The 22,280-nt window shown below is 42.6% G+C and overlaps 1 protein-coding gene across 6 annotated transcripts in view; it reads right to left on the minus strand.

The window, feature by feature from the left end:
- Nucleotides 1–15,580, minus strand: part of SPIDR (scaffold protein involved in DNA repair) — a 527,842-nt gene extending 512,262 nt beyond the window's left edge. For 5 of the 6 annotated variants that reach the window (XM_032759828.2, XM_032759824.2, XM_058443690.1 and 2 more), the window contains exon 1: nt 15,530–15,580. In XM_032759828.2, the coding sequence (XP_032615719.1) occupies nt 15,530–15,562 (33 nt within the window). In that variant the 5' untranslated portion in view covers nt 15,563–15,580. The remainder of the gene's footprint in view (nt 1–15,529) is intronic. The other variant, XM_058443691.1, reaches the window with a different exon arrangement.
- Nucleotides 15,581–22,280: the final 6,700 nt, after the last annotated feature.

The raw sequence follows: 22,280 nt of genomic DNA on the forward strand, positions 1-22,280 counted from the left end.
AATCCCTATTTATATTCAATTGATTAGAAGTATGAGTGACAACCTACTACTTGCGATTGGCCTCTGAAGTGGGGCCAGTCTCGTGGGACTGAGCCCTCAACCTGTGTGATCCCATACCATCTCCAGGTAGAGACCATCAAAATTGGATTAAATTATAGGATACCCACTTGGTGTCTGCTGGATGCCTGGTGTCAGGATAAAACACCCCACACATCTGGGCATAGAAGTGTACTGTGTTAAGTATGAGAGAAGAGGGGAAAACAGTTTGTTTTTCCTTTTTATGGGTACCTAAGTGAAAAGTCAAGTTTCTGCAACTCATTTGAAGTAGTAAAATGTTGCATATGTAGACTGTGGTAAGTTACATATGTATATTATAATACCTAAAGAAGCCATTAAGAAAACTAAAACGGGCATGGTGGCTCACGCCTATAATCTCAGCACTTCGGGAGGCCAAGGCGGGCGGATCACTTGAGCTCAGGAGTTTTAGACCAGCCTGACCCACATGGTGAAACCCCATCTCTACTAAAAATACAAAAATTAGCCAGGCATGGTGGCAGGCGCCTGTAATCCAGCTACTTGGGAGGCTGAGACAGGAGAATTGCTTGAACCCGGGAGGCAGAGGTTGCAGTGAGCTAAGATGGTGCCACTGTACTCCGGCCTGGGAGAGAGAGACTGCACCTCAAAAAAAAAAAACGGGGGGGCCGGGCACGGTGGCTCACACCTGTAATCCCAGCACTTTGGGAGGCCGAGGCGGGCAGATCACGAGGTCAGGAGATTGAGACCATCCTGGCTAACATGGTGAAACCCCATCTCTACCAAAAATACAAAAAATTAGCCGGGTGTGGTGGTGGGCACCTGTACTCTCAGCTACTTGTGAGGCTGAGGCTGGAGAATGGAATGAACCCAGGAGGCAGAGCTTGCATTGAGACGAGGTCGCGCCACTGCACTCCAGCCTGGGCGACAGTGCGAGACTCTGTGTCCAAAAAAAAAAAAAGATGGAACCCTAAACTTGTTTAAGTAACCCCAAGAAGGCAAAAAAAGAGAAACAGGAAAGAGCTCAGAAGGGGTAAAAATAAGATGGCAGACTTGAGCACTAACAATATCAGTAATTATCTTAAATAGGCCAGGCGCAGTAGCTCATGCCTGTAATCCCAGCACTTTCGGAGGCTGAGGTGGGCGAATCACTTCAGCTCACAAGTTCGAGACCAGCCTCAGCAACACGGTGAAACCTCGTCTCTACCAAAAGTACACAAACATTATCTGGGTATAGTGGCGCACACCTGTGGTCCCAGCTACTTGGGAGGCTGAAGTGGGAGGATGGTTTGAGCCTGGGAGGCAGAGGTTGCAGTGAGCCAAGATCATAAACCAATCATACGCTGTTTGGAAGAAGCTAACTTTAAATTCAACATTATAGGGAGGCTGAATGTAAAAGAATGGAAAAAATTATACCAGGCAAACATTGATCAAAAAAGCAGGAATAAGAGTATTAACATCTAATAAAGGAGACTTCAGAGCAAAGGTAATTACTACAAAGAGAGAGAACGCATAATGATAAGAGGATCAATTTGCTAGGAAAACATAACAATGTTAATTATGACAGACACAGGAGTAAGCCAAATGCCACCCATGTCATTGGGCATGGGGGCTTGCCTAAACATGCCCATGGTGAAAAATTCCATCCCTTAACACAGGCACAGTAAGGGAAATAAATCAACGTGGAGTGGCTCAGACTAAAGCCCGGCCTGTGAACTGGGAGAATGGGGGTGGAGCCAACAGGAATTCACGCCTTAGGGCAATGGGTGGGGGCAGGGAGGAGGCTGGCCTCTTCAGCTCATGTGGGGTGGCCTGGTATTCAATCTGTGAGGTGGGAGCCTGTTGGCAGGACCCCCTTTCTTCCACTGATAGCTTTCTTTTCATGAATACTGCTCTCCTCACCTTTCAATGTGTCCGTGTGCCTAATTTTTCCTGATCATGAGACAAGAACCCAGATTTTAGCTGAACTAAGGAGCAAAAAACCCTGCATCACTATGCACATGCCCAGGAAAAAACTGAAAAGGCCCTAACCTCTGAACTCTGGATCATCTCGAGGCTCTGCACAAGGAGGAAATGAAGGTTAAACTGGCATTACAAACTGCCAAAGCATACATCTCAACAGAGTCCCTCCGTAAAAGATGACAGACTTACTGGCTCAAAGCATTTAAGGTAATCTCTATCCAATAGTCCACAGACAACTAAACTAACCACATAATGTCTTCATTAGCTACACACAACAGGCAATACAAACTTTACAAAATTCATCCAGGAAAATCATTAAACAAAATTATAGCACCAACAACAAACAGAAACCCTGGGGAGGGGATAGGAGAATTTAACATCCAGAAATTAATATGAATTAATTTAAATCATACTATTTAAAACGTCCAGTTTTCAAGCAAAAATTACAGGCCAGGCGATGTGGCTCATGCCTATAATCCCAGCACTTTGGGAGGCCAAGGCAGGTGTATCACCCGAGGTCAGGAGTTCAAGACCAGCCTGGCCAACATGTTGAAAGCTCATCTCTACTAAAAATACAAAAACTAGCCAGGTGTGGTGGCACGCACCTGTAATCCCAGCTACTCAAGAGGCTGAGAATCGCTTGAACCCAGGAGGCAGGAGTTGCAGTGAACCGAGATTGTGCCATTGCACTCCAGCCTGAGCAACAGAGAGAGACTCCGTCTCAAAAAAAAAAAAAAATACAAAAATTAGCCCAGCATGGTGGTACATGCCTGTAATCCCAGCTACTCAGGAGGCTGAGGCAGGAGGCTGAGGCAAGAGAATCACTTGAACCCGGGAGGCGGAGGTTGCAGTGAGCTGAGATCATGTCATTGCACTCCAGCCTGGGCATCGTGGCGAGACTCTGTCTCAAAAAAAAAAAAATAATAATAATAATAATAACACACGTGAAGAAACAGGAAAGCATGATAAGGAAAAAATGTAGTCAAGAGAAAATGTCCCTGAGAGGAGCCAGAAGTTGGACTCACTAGACAATGACTTTAAATCACTTACTATAAACATATTCAAAGAAATAAAGGAAACTATATCCAAAAAGTGAAGAAAATTATAAAAATGCCCCACCAAATAGAGAATATCAATAAAGACACAGAAATTATAAAAAGACAGAACCAAACAGAAATTCAGGAGTTGAAAACTATAGTAACTGAAATGAAGAATTCACCAGAGGAGCTCAACAGCAGATTTGGCCTGGCAAAAGAAGGAATTCACAAACTTTAAATGAGACAAATGAGATTATCCAAGCTGAGAAACAGGAAAAAAAGAGTGTAAAGAAAAATGAACAGAGCCTCATAGACCTGTGGGACACCATCAGACACACAAATATATGCATAGTAAGAGTCTCAGAAGGAAGGAGAGACAAGAGGTAGAAAGAATATTTGAAGAAACAAAGCCCAAAATGCTTCCTCAATTTGATGAAACGTTATACAACCAAGAAGCTTAAAAACTCCAAATAGCATAAAATCTAAAGAGATCCACCCTAAACATACCATGTCAACTGGTGAAAAAGAGAAAAAACTATGAAAGTAGCAAAAAAATATATACATCATATACAAAACTCATCATATACAAAGGATCCTCAATAAGCGTAACAGCTTCATGAAGACACCCCTCTACCCCGAGGATCAGCAGAATACACATTATTCTAATGTAAACATGAAACATTCTCCGACAGACCACGTTAGGCCATAACTCAAGCTTCGATACATTTAAAAGGAGTGAAATCATAGTAATACTGTTCTTAGACAATAATAGAATGAAATTTAAACCGTACAATAAAAATAAAATGAAAATTCACAAGTATGCAAAAATTAAACACACTCCTAAACAGCCAATAGATCAAAAAAAGAAATCATGAGAAAATTATAAGATAATTTTAAAAGGAATGAAAACAATATACACTAAAACCTATAGATGCAGCTAAAGCAGTACTTAACTGAGAACTCTGTAGCTGTAAATGACTACATTTAAAAAGAAGAAAAATCTTTAGTCAATAAAACTTCCATCTGGCAGAAATAAATGACATAGTGAAGGCGTGGCCTGCCCCTCCACACTTGTGGGTGCTTCTCGTTAGGTGGGACGAAAGACTTGAGAAAAGGAATAAGACACAGAGACAAAGTGTAGAGAAAGAAAAGCGGGGCCCAGGGGACCGGTGCTGTGCTTACAGAGGACCCACACCGGCACCGGCCTCTGAGTTCCCTTAGTATTTATTCATAATTATCTTTACCATCACCAGTGCTGTGCTTTGAGATGTATATGCGAACATCTCCATAAACCTTTTAGCAGTATTGCTCCAGCAAGCCCCACCTTATTCCTAAAGGCGGTTTTCTCCTTACTCAGTAAACAAAGCACACAAAGGGTTTTACCTGGAGATGTTCCATCGCCCCAGGGACGGGCAGGAGACAAATGTTTTTCTTTTTCTCTAGATTTAAGAGAATGGTGATGACCTTTAACCATAAGCAGCCTTTAGGCACTTGTTTAACAAAGCACATTCTGCACCGCCCAAAGTCCTTTTAACCTTAAGTCACCACAGCACATGTCTCTTGCAAGGACAAGGTTGGGGGTAGGGTCACAGATTAACAGCATCTCAAATACAGAACTAAATGGAGTCTCTTATGTCTACTTCCTTCTATATAGACACAGTAACAGGCTGATCTCTCTTTCTTTTCCCCACATTTCCCCCTTTTCTTTTCAACAAAACTACCATTGTCATCACGATACCGAAATTACACACTTCACAAGGTAATAGAATATCACAAAGCAAGTGGAGGCAGGATGAGTTCACAGGGCGGTGTTAAAATTGAAATTAAAATTGCCAACGAAATTTTTGGGCACGCATAGTCATTGATAACATTTTATCAGGAAATAGGGTTTGAGAGCAGACAACCTGACTGGCCAAAATTTATTAGGTGGGAATTTCCTCATCCTAATAAGCCTGGGAGCACTACAGGAGGCCGGGGCTTATTTCATCCCTTCGGCTTCAACCGTAAAAGGCGGCACGCCTCCAAGGGGGTCGTTTATAGGCCTACCCTCAGAGCGCATTCTCTTTCTCAGGGATATTCCTTGCTGAGAAAAAGAATTCAGCGATATCTCTCCTATTTGTGTGCAAAAGGAGAAAAGATATGGCTCTGTTCCGTCCGGCTCACCGGTGGCCAGTTCAAGGTTACCTCCCTTGTTTCCTGAACACCGCTGTTATCTCATTCTTTTTTCACGATGCCCAGTTTTCGTATTGTTCAAACACACGTCCTCTACAAACATACAAACAATTTGTGTAGTTAAGGCAATCATCACAGGGTCCTGAGGTGACATATATCCTCCTCAGCGTACAAAGAAGATGATGGGATTAAGAGATTAAAGACATAAGAAATTACAAAAGTATAAATTTTGGAGAACTAATAAAATGTCCATGAAATCTTCATATTTTATGTTTTTCTGCTGTGGCTTCAGCCAGTCCCTCAGTTCAAGGTCCCTGACTTCCCGCAACAACATAGAGAATAGAAAAACAACAAAGAATATAAAAAGTTAGTTCCTCGAAAAGATCAACAAAATTGACAAGCTAGGCTGACCAAGGAGGTTTGGGGGTGGGGAAGAGAAGATTTAAACTACAAAACTCAGGAATAGAAGAAAGTGAGGAAGCACTACCAATTTTGCAGAAACCCAAAAGATTACAGAGAACATTATAAGGAAATAATGTGAACTACATACCAACAAATTAAATAACTAAAATAAAATGAACAAATTCCGAGAAAGACAAACTAGCAAAACCGACTCAGAAATAAAAAACTGATCAGAGAGCTATAACAAATAAAGAGATTGAGTCATAACTTTAAAACTTCCTACAAAGAAAAGCTGAGGCTCAGAGTACAATGGTGATTTATACCATTTTAAGAAACAGTATCTATCCTTCACAAACTCTTCCAAAATACAGAAGAGGGAATACTTCCTAATTCACACCATGAAACCAGTATTACCCTGATAAAACCAAAACGTAACAAGGAAGCACAGAGTAAAACTGTTTATGAATATAGATGCAAAAATCCTCAACAAAATACTAGCAAACTGAATCCAGCAACATATACAGAGTTATACACCATAACCAATAGAGATTTTTCCCAGGAATACAAAGTTGATGTAATATTGAAAATTCAATCAATGTCATGTATTAACAAAATAAAGGATAAAAATCACAGTATTGTCTCAATTAGATGTAGGAAAAGCAACTGACAAAGGCCAACAACTATTCCACAGTAAAAACTCAACAAACTAGCAATAGAAGGTTATTTCCTCAACCTGATAAAAATGTATATACAAAGAACCCACAGCTAACATCATACAGAATAGTGAAATACTGGATGCTTTATCCCTAAAAGAAGGAACAAGAAAGGATGTCATCTGTTCCCACTTACATTCAATATTTGACTGGAGGTTCTAGCCATGGCAAGGAGAAGAAATAAAAGATGTCTAAATTGGAAGTAGTAAAATTATTTCTACTGACAGACAGCATGGTATTTTGTTTTCTTTCTTTCTTTTTTTTTTTTCTCAAGAGACATGGTTGGCCAGGTGTGGTGGCTCATGCCTGTAACCCCAGAACTTTGGGAGGCCAAGGTGGGCGGATCATGAGGTCAGGAGTTCGATACCAGCCCAGCCAACATGGTGAAAGCCTGTCCCTACTAAAAATACAAAAATTAGCCAGGCATGGTGGCACACGCCTCTAATCCCAACTACTCAGGAGGCTGAGGCGGAGGTTGCAGTGAGCTGAGATGGTGCCACTGCACTCCAGCCTGGGTGACAGAGCAAGATTCTGTCTTGGGGGGGGTAAAAAAAAGATGGTCTCACTCTGTTGCTCAGGCTGGAATGCAGTAGCACGATCATGGCTCACTGAAGCTTCTACCTCCTTAAAAAAAAAAAAAAAAAAAAAAGAGGGTCTCACTCTGTTGCCCAGGCTGGATGGAGTGCAGTAGCACAATCATGGCTCACTGAAGCTTCTACCTCCTCGGCTCAAGCAATCCTCTTGCCTCAGCCTCCCGAGTAGCTGGGACCACAGGTATGAGCCACCACATCCTGCTAATTTTTGTGTTTTTTGTAGAGACTCAGTTTCACCATGTTGCCCAGGCTGGTCTTGAACTCCTAGGCTCAAGTGATCCACCCGCCTCAGCTTCCCAAAGTGCTGGAATTACTGGCGTGAGCCACCATGCCTAGCTGCATGACCTTGTACACAGGAAATCCTAAGGAATCCACACTTGAGAAAACCCAAACAATTATTAGAACCAATAAATGAGTTCAGCAAAGTTGCAGGATACAATCTCAATATTTAAAAAAATCAATTGAGCTGGGTGCAGTTGGCTCATGCCTATAATCCCAGAGCTTTGGGAGACCAAAACAGGAGCATCCCTCGAGCCCAGGAATTTGAGACTAGCCTGGGCAACACAGTGAGACTCCATCTCTACCAAAAAATTAACAAAAAATATTAGCCAGGTGCAGTAGCATGTGCCAGTAGAACTGCATTCAAAATAGTATCAAAAAGAATAAAACTCTTACGAATAAATTTAACCAAAGAAGTGCAGGACTTTTTCCACTGAAAACTGTAAAACATAGATAGAAATTAAAGAAGATCTAAATAAACGAAAGGACAACCCATGCTCGCGGGAAATAATATTGTTACGATGATAATACTCTCCGATTTGTCTATATATTCAACACAGTCAAAATCCCAGATGGCTTTCTGCAGAAATTGACAAGCTGCTATTATTCATATGGAAATGCAACAAACCCAAAACACTTAAAAAAAATCTCAAAACAGAAAACAAGTCAGAAACTCACACTTCTAATTTCAACACTGCCAAGTTACAGTAATTAAAACAGTATGGTACAAGAATAAAGGCAGACATGGAGATCAGTGGAATAGAATTCACAGGCCAGAAACAAACCTTTACTTTTATGGTCAACTGATTTTCAATTAAAACAAAAAAGTGCCAAGACAATTCAAGGAGAAAGAACAATTTTTTCAACAAATAGTGTTGAGACAACTGGGTATCCACATCGAAAAGAATGAAGTTGTACCCCTACCTCACAGTGTGTAGAAAAATTAACTCCGAATGAATCACAGACCTAAATGTAAGAGCTAAAACTGTAACTCTTGGAAGAAAACATAGGAATAAATCTTTGTGACCTTGATTTAGGCAATGATTTATTAGACATGACACCAAAAAGCACAAGAAAAAACAAATTAGACCTCATCAAAATTACTGAAAACATTTGTACTTCAGTAAGAAAATGAAAAGAAAACCCAAAGAATGGGAGAAAATATCTGCAAATCATACATCTTATAGGGGAACAGTATACAGAATTTTAAAGAACCCATGATTCCACAATAAAACAGCAAATAACCCAATGAAAACGCAGCCAAATAAGCTGAATAAACACTTCTTCAAGAAGATACTGAAATGCCCAATAAGTACATGAAAAGATGCTCAATCTCATTAGAGAACTGCAAACCAAATCACAGTGAGGTAACACTTCATAACCATTAGGATGACTAAAAGTAAAAGACAGGTAATGGCAAGTGTTAGCAAGAATGTGGCAAAATTAGAATGTTCATTCCTTGCTGGTGAGACTGCAAAAGGTGCAACCACTTTGGAAAATTTTAACAGTTATCCAAAATGTAAACATACAGTTATTATGTGACCCAAAAATTCCACTGCAAGAGAAAGAAAAACTTAGGTCTACATAAAAATGCATATACAAATGTTCAACGCAGGCCAGGCGCGGTGGCTCACGGCTGTAATCCCAATACCTTGGAAAGCTGAGATGGGAGTTTGAGACCAGCCTGGGCAATATAATGAGACCTCATCTCAATTAAAAAAAAAAAAGTTCAAAGCAACATTATTCTTAACAGCCCAAAGGTGGAAATAATCCAAATGTCTATCAACTAATAAATGGATTTTTTAAATGCAGTATGTCCATGCAATGAAAAATTTATTCAAAATAAATAGGAATGAAGTACTGATACATGCAACAACACGTATAAACCTGGAAAACATTATGTTTAATGAAAGAAGCCAGTCACAAAATGACCACACTTTATATGAAATGTCTTGAATAGGCAAATCCATACACACCAAAAGTAGCTTAGTGGTTGCCAATGGATGAGGGAAGAGAGAATGGGGAGTGACTACTAATAGTTATGGGGTTTCTTGGTTTCTTTTTGGGGTCATGAAAATATTCTACAATTAGGAACATTTGTACAACTCTGTAAATATACTAGAAACCACTGGATTTTCCACTTTAAAAGGATAGATTTTGTTATCTATAAAACTGAATAACAACATTGCCAATGGGACTGTAAAATTATACAGATACAACCACTTTGGAAAAGTCTGTCAGTTTCTTATAGAGTTAAACATCAAATTACCATAGGTTCTGGCAATTACATATTTAGGCATTTATCTCAGAGAAATGATGTTCACACAAAAACTTGTACACAAATGTTTATAGCAGTTTTATTTGTAATAACCAAAACCTGAAAACAGCCTAGAGGTCCTTCAATAATAAATGTTAATCCAAACTCTGGTATATCCATTATATGGAACACTACTCAGCAATTAAAACAAAGAAACTACTGGCCGGGCACGGTGGCTCATGCCTGTAATCCTAGCACTTTGGGAGGCCGAGGCGAGTGGATTGCATTGCCTGAGCTCAGGAGTTCAAGACCAGCCTGGGCAACACGGTGAAACCCTATCTCTACTAAAATACAAAAGATTAGCTGGGCATGGCAGCAGGTGCCTGTAGTATCAGCTACTCGGGAGGCTGAGGCAGAATTGTTTAAACTGGGGAGGCGGAAAGTTGCAGTGAGCCGAGATCGCGCTATTGCACTCCAGCCTGGGCAAGACAGCGAGACTCCAGCTCAAAAAAAAAAAAAAAAAAAAAGACAAAGAAACTACTGATATGCACAACAACTTGGATAAATCATGAGAGTTCTATGTTGTATTAAAAAAAAAAAAAAACCTCAGACTGGGCATGGTGGCTCACACCTGTAATCCCAGCACTTTGGGAGGCCGAGGCGGGCAGATCACCTGATGGTATTAAGAGGTGGGACCTTTGGCAGATGATTAGAAGTTATGGGATTGATGCCCTTATAAGAGACCTTGGAGAGCTCCTTTACCTCTTCCACCATATAAAGACATGGTAAGAATATGGCTGTCTATGAACCAGAAAGCAGGCCCTCACCAGACATGAAATCTGTCAACACTTTGATGTACCAAGGCCCAACCTCCAGAATTAGTTTATAAAACAATTATTCTCTATATTACAAGTGTCTGTGAATTTACAATTATCTCAATAAAAATAAATGGAACGAGATGTGCAAGGGACTGCTGGGTTTTACAATAAACTTTTTTGTACTATTTTACCTTATCTATGAACATGTATTATTTTGACTAAAAAGAAAACACGTTTTCCCTTAAGTGAGGTACTCTATGCAAAGTGCTTGACGTATAGAAAGTTTTCAATAAAAGCTCTCTTTCCTCTCTTTCCCTTTGGTTTGAGGAATAAGACAACCTCTAGGCCAGGCACAGTGGTTCACGCTGTAACCCCAGCACTTTGGGAGGCCAAGGAGAAAGAATGGTTTGAGGCCAGGAATTCAAGACCAGCCTCGGCGACACAGCAAGACTCTATCTCTACAAAACAAATTTAAATATTAGCCAGGCGCAGTGGCATGGCCTGTGGTCCCAGCTACTTGGGAGGCCGAAATGGGAGGATCGCTTGAGCCCAGGAGCTCAAGACTGCAGTGAGCCATGATAGCACCCCTGCACCCCAGCCTGGGCGACAGAGTATGACTGTCTCAAAAAAAAAAAAAAAAAAGACAACTGAGATGTCAATACTAAGTAGTCTAATTCTGAGATGTAGAGCCACCAGTAAATCATTCAATGAGACTATCAAGCCCTTAAAAAGGAACCATGAGGTACTCCTACCAAGATAACTATGAGAATTTCCTGCCATCACTGAGAAACTTGAAAATGAGCCTTTTTCCTATTTCTTGTTCAACAAGCTGAAAGACAGCAATTTCAGGGAAATCCAGAGACAAAGCAGTAGAGGATGTACAATATCTTTGTCCTCATATGATTTCTTTAATTATCATGGTGTTTCATTATTAATTGCTTTCATTACCACCATTTATTGAGTGCTTACATGCTCAGTATATCATTGCATGCATTCTCATCATTTAATACTCACATCAACCCAGCAATATAGGTATTAACCCCATTTTATAAAGAAACAACAACTCAATGTTAGGTATATTGCCCTATTCAGAGAGCTTGAACCCAGGAGACAGTGGTTGCAGTGAGCCGAGATCAGGCCACTGCACTCCAGCCTGGGTGGCTGAGCAAGACTCCATCTCAAAAAAAAAAAAAAAGAAAATCTCAAAAGGCAAGCTGCTGCCCAAGAACAGGAGTATATGTGGTCGTCCTTGGCTACTTCATAAGGAAAGGGAGAACACAAGGCATAAAGGGAAGAATCACAGCATGTTAAGGGATAGTGAGGGCAGGAGAAACCCATGGAGGAGAGGGGAGTGAGGAAAGAACTAAGATACCCCAGCCTTTGAGCAACTGACTGCCCTAATCTCCCTGGGTCTTAAATACCACGTATCTATATATGTGATACATAGGATACATATCTATATATCCTAACATCAGTTAAGAGGCAAACAACTTTCCCACTTCTCACAGGTTCAACTTTCTGAATCACCACGGGTTTCCTCCTCTTCCTCTTTCAAATGCAGTTGCCTAAATCTCACCTTCCATTTGCAGTCTATCAACTCAGTCCTTTCTATTCTATTCCTAATTCCACTACTTTAGTCCATAACCACATCACCTTTCATCTTAAGAGTCCTGATATATCTGTGTGGCTTGTCCAAAATTGCAAAATCATTCAGGTGTATCGCTGAGGCTGATATCCAAGTCTTTGGACTAGGGTATTTCCTCCTGTTTCTTCACACCTGGAATACTTGCAAATCTAAACTAGTTCCCCTTTCATTAATTCATCAGATATCTAGTACATACAAGGGATATGACAGGTACTCTGGGGAATATGGGCTGAAGAAATAGTCCCTAATCTTAAATGTCTAGACTATAAGGGAATAAAGGTATAGACACAAATAAATCTAATGTAAGACATGGAATAGTAAGAGTTATTTACATAAAATTCCACAGACTACAGAAGAAAGTTCATTTACAGCTGGGATAATTTGGGAGGTGAAATTTGGGGTGGGCCTCAATGGATGACTAAGATTCCAATCAGGAGAAATGGGAGAACTGGCATTATTCCAAACCAAGAACATACAGAAGAAAGTTCATTTATAGCTGGGATAATTTGGGAGGTGAAATTTGGGGTGGGCCTCAATGGATGACTAAGATTCCAATCAGCAGAAATGGGAGAACTGGCATTATTCCAAACCAAGAACATACAGAATAAAGTTCATTTATAGCTGGGATAATTTGGGAGAAGGTGGGATTTGGAGTAGGCCTCAATGGATGATTAAGATTTCATGGCCGGGCACGGTGGCTCACGCCTGTAATCTCAGCACTTTGGGAGGCTGAGGCGGGCGGATCACGACGTCAGGAGATCGAGACCATACTGGCTAACACAGTGAAACCCTGTCTTTAATAAAAATTAAAAAAAATTGGCCGGGCGCGGTGGCTCACGCTTGTAATCCCAGCACTTTGGGAGGCCGAGGCGGGCGGATCACGAGGTCAGGAGATTGAGACCACGGTGAAACCCCATCTCTACTAAAAAATACAAAAAATTTAGCCGGGCGTGGTGGCGGGCGCCTGTAGTCCCAGCTACTCGGAGAGGCTGAGGCAGGAGAATGGCGTGAACCCGGGAGGCGGAGCTTGCAGTGAGCCGAGATTGCGCCACTGCACTCCAGCCTGGGCGACAGAGCGAGACTCCGTCTCAAAAAAAAAAAAAAAATTAAAAAAAATTAGCCGGGTGTGGTGGTGGGCGCCTGTACCGAGATAGCATCACTGCACTCCAACCTGGGCGACAGAGCGAGACTGCGTCTCAAAAAAAAAATAAATTAAAAAAAAGGTTTCAATCAGCAGAAATGGGAGAACTGGCATTATTCCAAACCAAGAACATATGCAATTACCACCAAGGGGCAAGAAAGTACAGTGACAGCGGTAGTTTAGTTTACCTATAAGATAAATAATGAACAAAGCTGTAAAGTTAAGGAAAAAGACACAGATATTATGAAGGCTGTGAATAACAGGCTGAGAGCCTGAACGAAAGCAAGGTCTGGGGCAGACTACCTGGATATAAATCCTAGCTTCTTCCCTTAACTGCTGTGTGACCTTAGGCAAATTACTTAGCCTCTCTGCTGAGCCTCAGTTTCCTCATCCATAAAATGAGACTAATGGTATCTACCTCACAGGACTGTTAAAATAATTAAATTAGTTAATACATATAAAGCACTAAACACAGGGTAAGTCTGCAATAAATTATGATGTAGCCAGTAAGAAGTAAAATGAGATTTAGGTAGAGGACTAACAATATCATCAAGGTAGTGCCTAAGGGAAAGTCACCTCTGAAGATGGAATGGGAGCATGCTAGCCGGAACTACACATCAACACTCCAACCATTAAGTACTTTGAGACTGACCGAGGGAGACAGAAACAAAAAATAAATTCCTGGGAAATACTGTGGAAGCCAGCCTCCAGCGTGGGCCCTGTGATCCCCACCTCCTGGGGATCCTCTATAGTCTCCTCATACATTGTACCGGGTTGGTCCATGTAATGAATAGACAGGAGATGGGATGTCACTTCTGAGTTTAGGCTATAAAAGACACAGGGACCGATATCTTGTTGCTCTCTCTCTTGCTCTTGGGAAAGCCAGGACCCTGTTGTGAGCTGCCCTATGCAGCTGTCAAGAAACAACCATTGTGAGTGAGCTTGGAACTGAATTCTTCAGCTCCAACGACCCTTTATTTGACTGCAGCCTTGTGGGAGAGCCTGAACCACAACCACTTAGTTGAGCCGTTCTCAGATTCCTGACTCTCAGCAACTCTATGATATAATAAACATTTGTTATGAACTACTTCAGTTTTCAGCAACGTATTACACAATAGACAACTGTACGACTAGTAAAAAAAATTGAGTAAAAAAAAAGTCTTGAAAAATGACAAGATGAAGAGACCAGAAGTGAACGTCAATTCAAAAATACTAAGATTTCTGTCAAGAGAAACTGTTAGGGCCTGGAGGACTAAGGGTGAGATGATGATTATATGATGCACCAAGTTTGAGCTCTAGGGAAAGATCTAATATAGATCTGAAAGTCATCTATACAGTTAACTTCAATGTATGACATTGTCCAAAGCAAATAAGGAAAATAAGAAAAAGCAAAAGGTCAAAAATTAGAACATGGCACGAACACAGTAAAGAGAAGAAAATGAGCTGTTGCAAGACAGGAAGACAATCAGGGATGTCCCAAAAGAAATAAAACCAGGTGGTGAATGTGTCAAATGCTCCAATGACCAAGTAAACAACTTACACTGGATTTAGCAAATTTATATATTTCCTTGATTTTTTTCACACATTAATACTTCAGAAATCAGACTGTATCTTGTAATCAACAGAGGTGCCTGAAATGAATTTCTTTATTCCCTAAAGCCAGTCACAAAATTGATAGTGTGGGCTGATAATCAATGGTATTTGAGAAGCGAGAAAGCATGGTAGTGGTAAAGAAGTTGAACCAGTATATGTGGACTACTTTTTCCAGGAAGTTTTCAAGTAAAGGGAAGAGTCAAGAAAGGAGGTCCTGTGTTTGCTTTTTAAAAACTGTTTTACTATGAGACAAACGTATTTGAAAACAAGTTAGAAGTAACTTTAAAACGATAAAGGACACATGCCAGGACAAGCACAATTAGCAGAACAAAAAAGGATGCACTCGCGGATACAGGTGCAATTAAACACCATTCAAGCAACGATTCCTAGGCACCCGCTCCCGTTCTGGAACCCGAGGCAGCGCGGTGCCCACGGACTGGGCAGTCAGCCGCACAGTCCCCTCCGAGTGCGGCAGGAAGAGCGACAGAGTTGACAGTGAATTATCCGCGGAGACGGGCAAAGCCAAGCCAGGATTCCCTGCTATTTAGTACATTACACCAGAATCAAAAAGAGACAAAAGTACCGCCAAGTACCCCCGAGGCGGACATATGCTCCCGCCCGTTGCATCCCTCGGCGGCCCCACCCCTCGCCTTCCGTACCGCCGCTGAGGGCCCGGCCCGCACGCCTGGACCGGAGCCGGACCTGGGGGCGGCACCCCGCGCGGGCTTGCTCCACGCGCGCAGACGGGACCCGCCCCCACCTAGCCCTCCACCCCCAAAGCCCACCCTCTCTCACCCCACAGCCCAGGGCCGGCCCCGCGCCGGCCCGCCGCTTCCCCGCAACGCGGGAAACGGCGCGGCGCCCACTCCCGCCCCAGAGCCTACCTTGGAACCTCGAGCGCGGCTGCCTCCAGGCATCTCCGCAGCGCCGCCTGAGCGCACCGCCTCCTCAGCGCGCCGCCGTCCCACCTCGGCGCGCCGCACCGCGCCCTGCCATTGGCGGGCGCTCGGGCGCAGGGCGGGGCTTCGGCGGGGGGCAGGGCTTCTCCGGGCACCCGCGCTCCGGGGCCTACCGGATGGCCTAGTTAGGCCCGGAGTCCGGAAGGAGTGCGCCGCGAAGGGTAGAGCTTCCTCGCCCGGGCCTGGGGTGGTCTGCGGAGAGCGCTCTGGGCTGTGGCGTTGCTCGCCCGCGAGCTCCTGGGGAGTTCGGGGGAGCTGCTGGGCTGGTGCCTGAAGTGGGGGCCGCCTCCAAGTGTTATCTTTCGAACTAAGTTACTGTCGTCTGTGTTGTCAGCCAACAACTGACCTTAAATAAAAATCAAAACGAGAAGTAGACTACACATGCAATAGGCTACACATGCAATAATAGATACTGAAGGAATGGGAGTGGCTGCTGGTGACTGGAGCAGAGAGGGTGTGGTTTCCCCATGTTTGGGGGCCGGGGTGAAGGAGTAAAGTCTAAGTGTCCAGAGCCCAGACGGCATGTCGGTCATCACATCACCGGGAGAACTCGTGGAGCCTGAGGAAAGGCTACGGGGTGCCAGTGTGAAGGGGCGGGAGATTGCATTCCTACCTCGTTCGCCGGGGCGCACAGGGGCTCCGCTGGGGCCGCCGCTCCCGCGGGAGAAGGCCTGAGACCGTGCGGCGTCGACCATAGCCGGCCCAGCAGAAGCCAGGGAAGGCCACGAGTCTGACTGGGTCCGAGGACTGTGAAGAAGGCGCCTCCCATGAAGAAAGCTGTCGGGTAGTTTAACAAGGTGTAAAGCGTTGGCCTGGGGAGGAGGGAAGGATGCTCAGAAAGTTGTCTCAAAAGGACGCAGAAGTGGAAGTGAATCTTCTGCTTCAGAGGCATTTTTTTGTTCCTCTGTGAGAATGCACTGCTTTCTGGTTGATCCATCTTCAGGTTTTCTCTCCGTCCTAGTCCGTGTTCTGCCACCATCCTGTGTTTGAATCTGGTACCTAAAGCCGCAGATACTTGGTTCATAGTAGATGTCCACTCTGCAGTGGCTGAAAACACGGAAGAAAAACCATCTTTGCCTGAGAAGGACATTATTGCTAGTGCCATTACTGTCAACAGTTGGAACAAGATAAACGGCATGCCCAATCTAGTTGAGGATTTTGGACACTGGGCCTCCCACTGGGACTCCGCCAAGAAACCAGGTCTGCCATTGCCGCCTCTGCGGGGCCTCGCTGTCTTAGCACAGTAAGTGCACCCGACCGTGCGGGGGGTCCCCCATTTCACTCCCACAACCAGGCCTGTGGTGAGGCTCCCGCTTGTCATCTCCACCAGGAGGTGCTGTCACGCCGAAATGTTGGGGTTTTTCTCCAAACTTCCTCTTGTTCGGAATTCACCATCTCAGTAGTGGCATGGACATCTACCTGGCCAGAGCTCACACAGAAACCTAGGAATTTTTGTGAACACGTTTGTGTGTCTTACCAATCTGTCCACTCTCCACTGCCACCACTGTTTCCCAGGCCACTAGTGTCTTTTGCCCAGACTGCTAATAGCTCTTAACCCGTGTCCCCTAATCCACTCTTGCCCCTCACACAGCACACACATACAATCCACTCTCAACACAGACCACAGTGAGGTTGATACTGTCTACATTGGCCTTCCTTTCGGTGGTCAAACGTGTCTAGCTCCTGCAGCCTTGGGGTCTAATAAGCATTTGCTCTTCCTTTTGCCTAAAAGGCTCTGGCCTCCCTCTGCCATGTCATTTCCTATGCACCTGTCAAACCTGAATCTGGTGGCCAGCTTCCCTAAACTAGCAAGCCTGAACCTCCCTGCTCTTCATGTCCACAGGACCCCATGCTCTGTTGAAGATGTTATGACAATTAGAATCTAAATAATTACGATAGTTATTTGTTTACCATGTGGTTCCACCTCCATGCTGTAAGGTAATACCATTTCTATCTTCTCCGTTTTTGTATCTCTATCAGTTAGCACAGTGTCTTCCATATACAAAGTACTCAGTTATTTACTATGGATGAACTACTAATTGTGAAACAGAAATGACTTGCCAGAGGCTGCACAGCTAGTAAGTGTTCAAGATTAGAACTCATGTGTGATACCAAGGTCCATGCATTCTCCACTACACCAATCAGATCATAGTAGAATCATGAGGAATGTTTCACTAGAACATATGAACTCAGCAAAAGGGAACTGTTGATAAGAAAGATGAGCCCCTGCAGAAAGGGACTCTTAAGTCCTCTCCAGTGTTGTCTCATTTCCTTCTCAACAAACACTCAATGGCAAACATCAAGACAAACCAGAAAGTCCTTCTTTTAACTTTTTTCTCATCAAACTATTTGGCCTAGTTGCTGTTCTGCAGATATCTGTGGTCTTCACTCTGCTTACAGCCATCCTAAGGATTCCATGGAGATCCATGGAGTCTGGGGAGGGTGCGACTCACAAGCGGGTCTCTGCTGCACCTTCAGGGCAGCTCTCCTTCCATCTGCCTTATATATGGGGCAAGATTGTATTTAAAGAAAGATCTAATATGGTGAGAAAATGTTTAGAATCTACTCATCCATATTCTTTTTTAGTCTGGTAGATGACAGTGCTCTCTAGGCTACAAAAGAATCCAAGATTTAAATGTGAAAAAATGTCAAGGTATTAGAATAAAACATGACCAGATTCCTTTATAATCTTAGAGTGGGGGAAAGGGGAGAAAGTCTTTCCAACTATGACTCAAAATGCCCTAGTCATAATAGGAAAGATTGATCGTTTCAGCTACATAAAAACTCTATTTATGCATGGCAAAAAAACACAGTAAGCAAAGACAAATGGCAAAATTGAAGAATAGTTCATATTGATGTTATATAGAAACAACCCCCTAAAGTATAAATTACTCTTGGAGGAGTAAGCAAGAGTATTACTTGGAGGAAACCCAGTAGAAAATGGGCAAAGGACAAGGGCAGTTCACTGAGAAAGGAACACAAATGGCTTTTATACATATGAAAAATGTACTGTCTCACTCATGACATGAGAAATGCAAATTTAAACTGCACACCTACCATATTGGCTAAAATCCAAGTCCTGGACAACACATATTGGGGTAAGGACCCTCTCATGTATTGCTAACAAAAGTACAAAATTATGCAACTCCTATCAATGGGACTGTGGAAATATGCTTCAAAATTGTAAGTGTATTTACTCTTTAAGCTAGCAGTCCTACTTCTGGGAATTAATCCTACACATACACCTGCACACATATTGTCTTAGTCTGTTTTGTGCTGCTATAACAGAATATCTGAGACTGGGTAGTTTACAAAGAACAGATACTTACTTTCTCACTCTGAGAAATCTGAGATCAAGAAGCTGGCATTTGGTGTCTGGTGTGGGCTTTCTTGCTGCATCTTCACATGGCAGAAGGCAGAAGGGCAAGAAAGCAAGCTAGCCAAATGCTGCACTGCATGAAGCCTCTTATAAGGGCCTTAATCCCATTAGTGATGGAGGAGCCTTCATGGCCTATTTGGCAACACCTGAATTTTAGAGGAGACATATATGAAATGATAACACATGTGAAATGATATGTATGTAAGGGTATTTTTTGCGGCATAGTTTGCAATAGCAAAAGACTAGAAAAAATTGAATATTTGTTTACTTGGAGAGTAAGGAGACTGTTAAATGTGCCATGGTAATACCTTCATAATGATCTCCAGCTTTACTAAATGAAAAAAAACAATTGACAGAATATGATTCATAGTGTGCTGCCTCTCTAGTACAAGAAAACAGGAAAAGACCATATATTGCTTATATCTGCATGAAGAAATGCTACATCGAAATAAATGTATAGGAAATAAAAGGGGTTACCTAGTGGAGGGGAGGAACCAAGTAATTGGGTTGAGGGGAGGAAAACTTCTCCATCTCTACTTTTTTATGTTGTTTTGTATACCTATTTTTAAAACAGATTGAAAAATTAAGAAAAATGTGTACTTTGTTCTAGAATGATGATGGTTGTACAACTGTGAATATTGTAACAAATCACTGAATGGTACACTTTAAAGGGTAATTTTATGGTATTTGAATTATATTTCAATAAAATAATTATTTTAAAAATGTTTGGTGAGGGGCTGGCAGCATCAGCAGCATCTGAGAAATTGTCAGAAATGCAAATTCTTGGACTCCATACTAGACCAATTGAATCAGAAACCTGGTGGACAAGACCTGGCAATCTGTTTTGACAAGCCCTTCAACTGACTCTGATGCATGCTCACCTGTGAGAAGCACTGGACTGGATGCAATTGCACGGAGTAACAGGCTGTTGCACAGTGGTCGCCCACAAAACATCCGACTAGGAGATCCATGTACTCAGGGTGGGAAGAAAAGGCCTCATCAGCCTTTTCTTTAATCATTGACTACAATAATGTTAATAATAATAATATGACATTTATATGTGCAGGCAATGTTAATCTCTTTATATGAAACGAAAATAGTGCCTCACCTGATGGGTTAGAACACAGCAGATACATAGTAAGTGCCCAGGAAGTGTTAGCAATTATTATTATCATTTATCTCACAAAATCTCTATGACAATTGTGTGAAGTACAATTATGATTACATATGAGATAATTGCACTACAGACATGTTATATAACTTGCAAAAAGCCACAAATCCAATAAGTGGTAAAGCCCAAAGCACAGAGGTTTTCAACTTTGGTGAATCTCACTTTATCTCCTTTTCCTGATCGCATTTTGAGAACTATGGATCCAGGTTCTCAAAGGTATACAAATGGTTTTTATATATATAAAAAGTAGGAGTGGAAAATAGAGTCAAATGCAGATTATTCAAGGAATGTGCATTCATTCATTCATTCAACAAACAAATATTGAAGTTTACTATGTGCCAGGCCTATGTTAGGCCTTAGGCCTTAGTTGGTTTTCTTAGTCCATTTGGGTTACTATAACAACCCATCAACTAACAACCCATAACTGCATAGCTTAAAAAGAATAGAAATTTAGGCCAAGCACAGTGGCTCACACCTGTAATCCCAGCACTTTGGGAGGCCAAGGTGGGCGGATCACGAGGTCAGGAGTTCAAGACCAGCCTGGCCAACATAGTGAAACCCTGTCTCTACTAAAAATACAAAAAAATTAGCCAGGCGTGGTGGCGGGGCCCCTGTAATCCTAGTTACTTGGCAGGCTGAGGCAAGAGAATCGCTTGAACCCAGGAGGCGGAGGTTACAGTGAGCTGAGATTGCACAACTGCACATCAGCCCGGGTGACAGTGCGAGACTCCGTCTCAAAAAAAGAAATAAAAAAGAATAGAACTTTATTTCTCAAAGTTCTGGAGGCTAAGAAGTCCAAGATCAAGGCACTGGCAGATACAGTGTCTGGTAAGGGCCCATTCCTCATGGCACTTCTAGTGTATTCTCACTCACATGGCGGAAGGGGCTAGTTATCCCTTTGGGGTCTCTTTAAAGGCATTCACCCTATTCATGAGGGATTTACCCTCATTACCTATTCACTGCCAAAAGTCCCACTTTCTTTTTTTTTTTTTTTTTTTGAGACAGAGTCTCGCTCTGTCGCCCAGGCTGGAGTGCAGTGGCGCGATCTCGGCTCACTGCAAGCTCCGCCTCCCGGGTTCCCACCATTCTCCTGCCTCAGCCTCTCCGAGTAGCTGGGACTACAGGCGCCCGCCACTGCGCCCGGCTAATTTTTTTGTATTTTTTTTTTAGTAGAGACGGGGTTTCACTGTGGTCTCGATCTCCTGACCTCGTGATCCGCCCGCCTCGGCCTCCCAAAGTGCTGGGATTACAAGCGTGAGCCACCGCGCCCGGCCCCACTTTCTTTTTTTAAACTTATCTTTTAATTGACAAAAATTGTATATATTTATGGTGTACAACATGTTTTGAAATATGTATACATTGTGGAATGGCTAAATTAAGCCAATTAAAACATGCATTACCTCACATACTTAAGTTTTTTGTGGTTGAAAACACTTAAAATCTACTCTTAGCAATTTCCAAGTATATGATACATTTTGTTTGTTTGTTTGAGACAGGGTCTCACTCTGTTGCCCAGGCTGGAGTGCAATGACGCAGTCACGGCTCACTGCATCCTCAGCCTCCTGGGCTCAAGAGATCCTCTGCCTTAGTCTTCCAAGTAGCTGGAACCACAAGCGCATGCCAACACACTTGACTATTTTTTTTTTTTTTTTAATTTTGTAGAGACAGGGTTTCACCATGTTGCCCAGGCTGGTCTCAAACTCCTGGCTTCAAGCAATCCTGCTGCCTCAGCCTCCTAAAGTGTTGGAATTACAGGCATGAGTCAGTGTGCCCACCCAATACATTGTTATTAACTATAGTCACCATCTTGTACAATAGATAGATCTCTTGAACTTATTTCTCCATCTAACTGAAATTTGGCCTGTCCTACCCACCTCTCATCCCAGCCCCTGATAACCATCATTCTACTCTCTGCTTCTATGAGTTTGACTTTTTTAGATTCCACATATGAAATCAGCAGTATCTGTGTTTCTGTGTCTGGCTTATTTCACTTAACATAATGTCCACCGGCTTCATACATGTGGCAAATGACAGGATTTTCTTTTTTTTTTTAAACTGAATAGTATTCCATTGTGTATATATACCACATTTTCCTTATCCATTCACGTGTTGATGGACACAGGGTG

Source organism: Hylobates moloch, unplaced genomic scaffold, assembly GCF_009828535.3.
Source record: "Hylobates moloch isolate HMO894 unplaced genomic scaffold, HMol_V3 SCAFFOLD_9, whole genome shotgun sequence".
NCBI lineage: Eukaryota > Metazoa > Chordata > Mammalia > Primates > Hylobatidae > Hylobates > Hylobates moloch.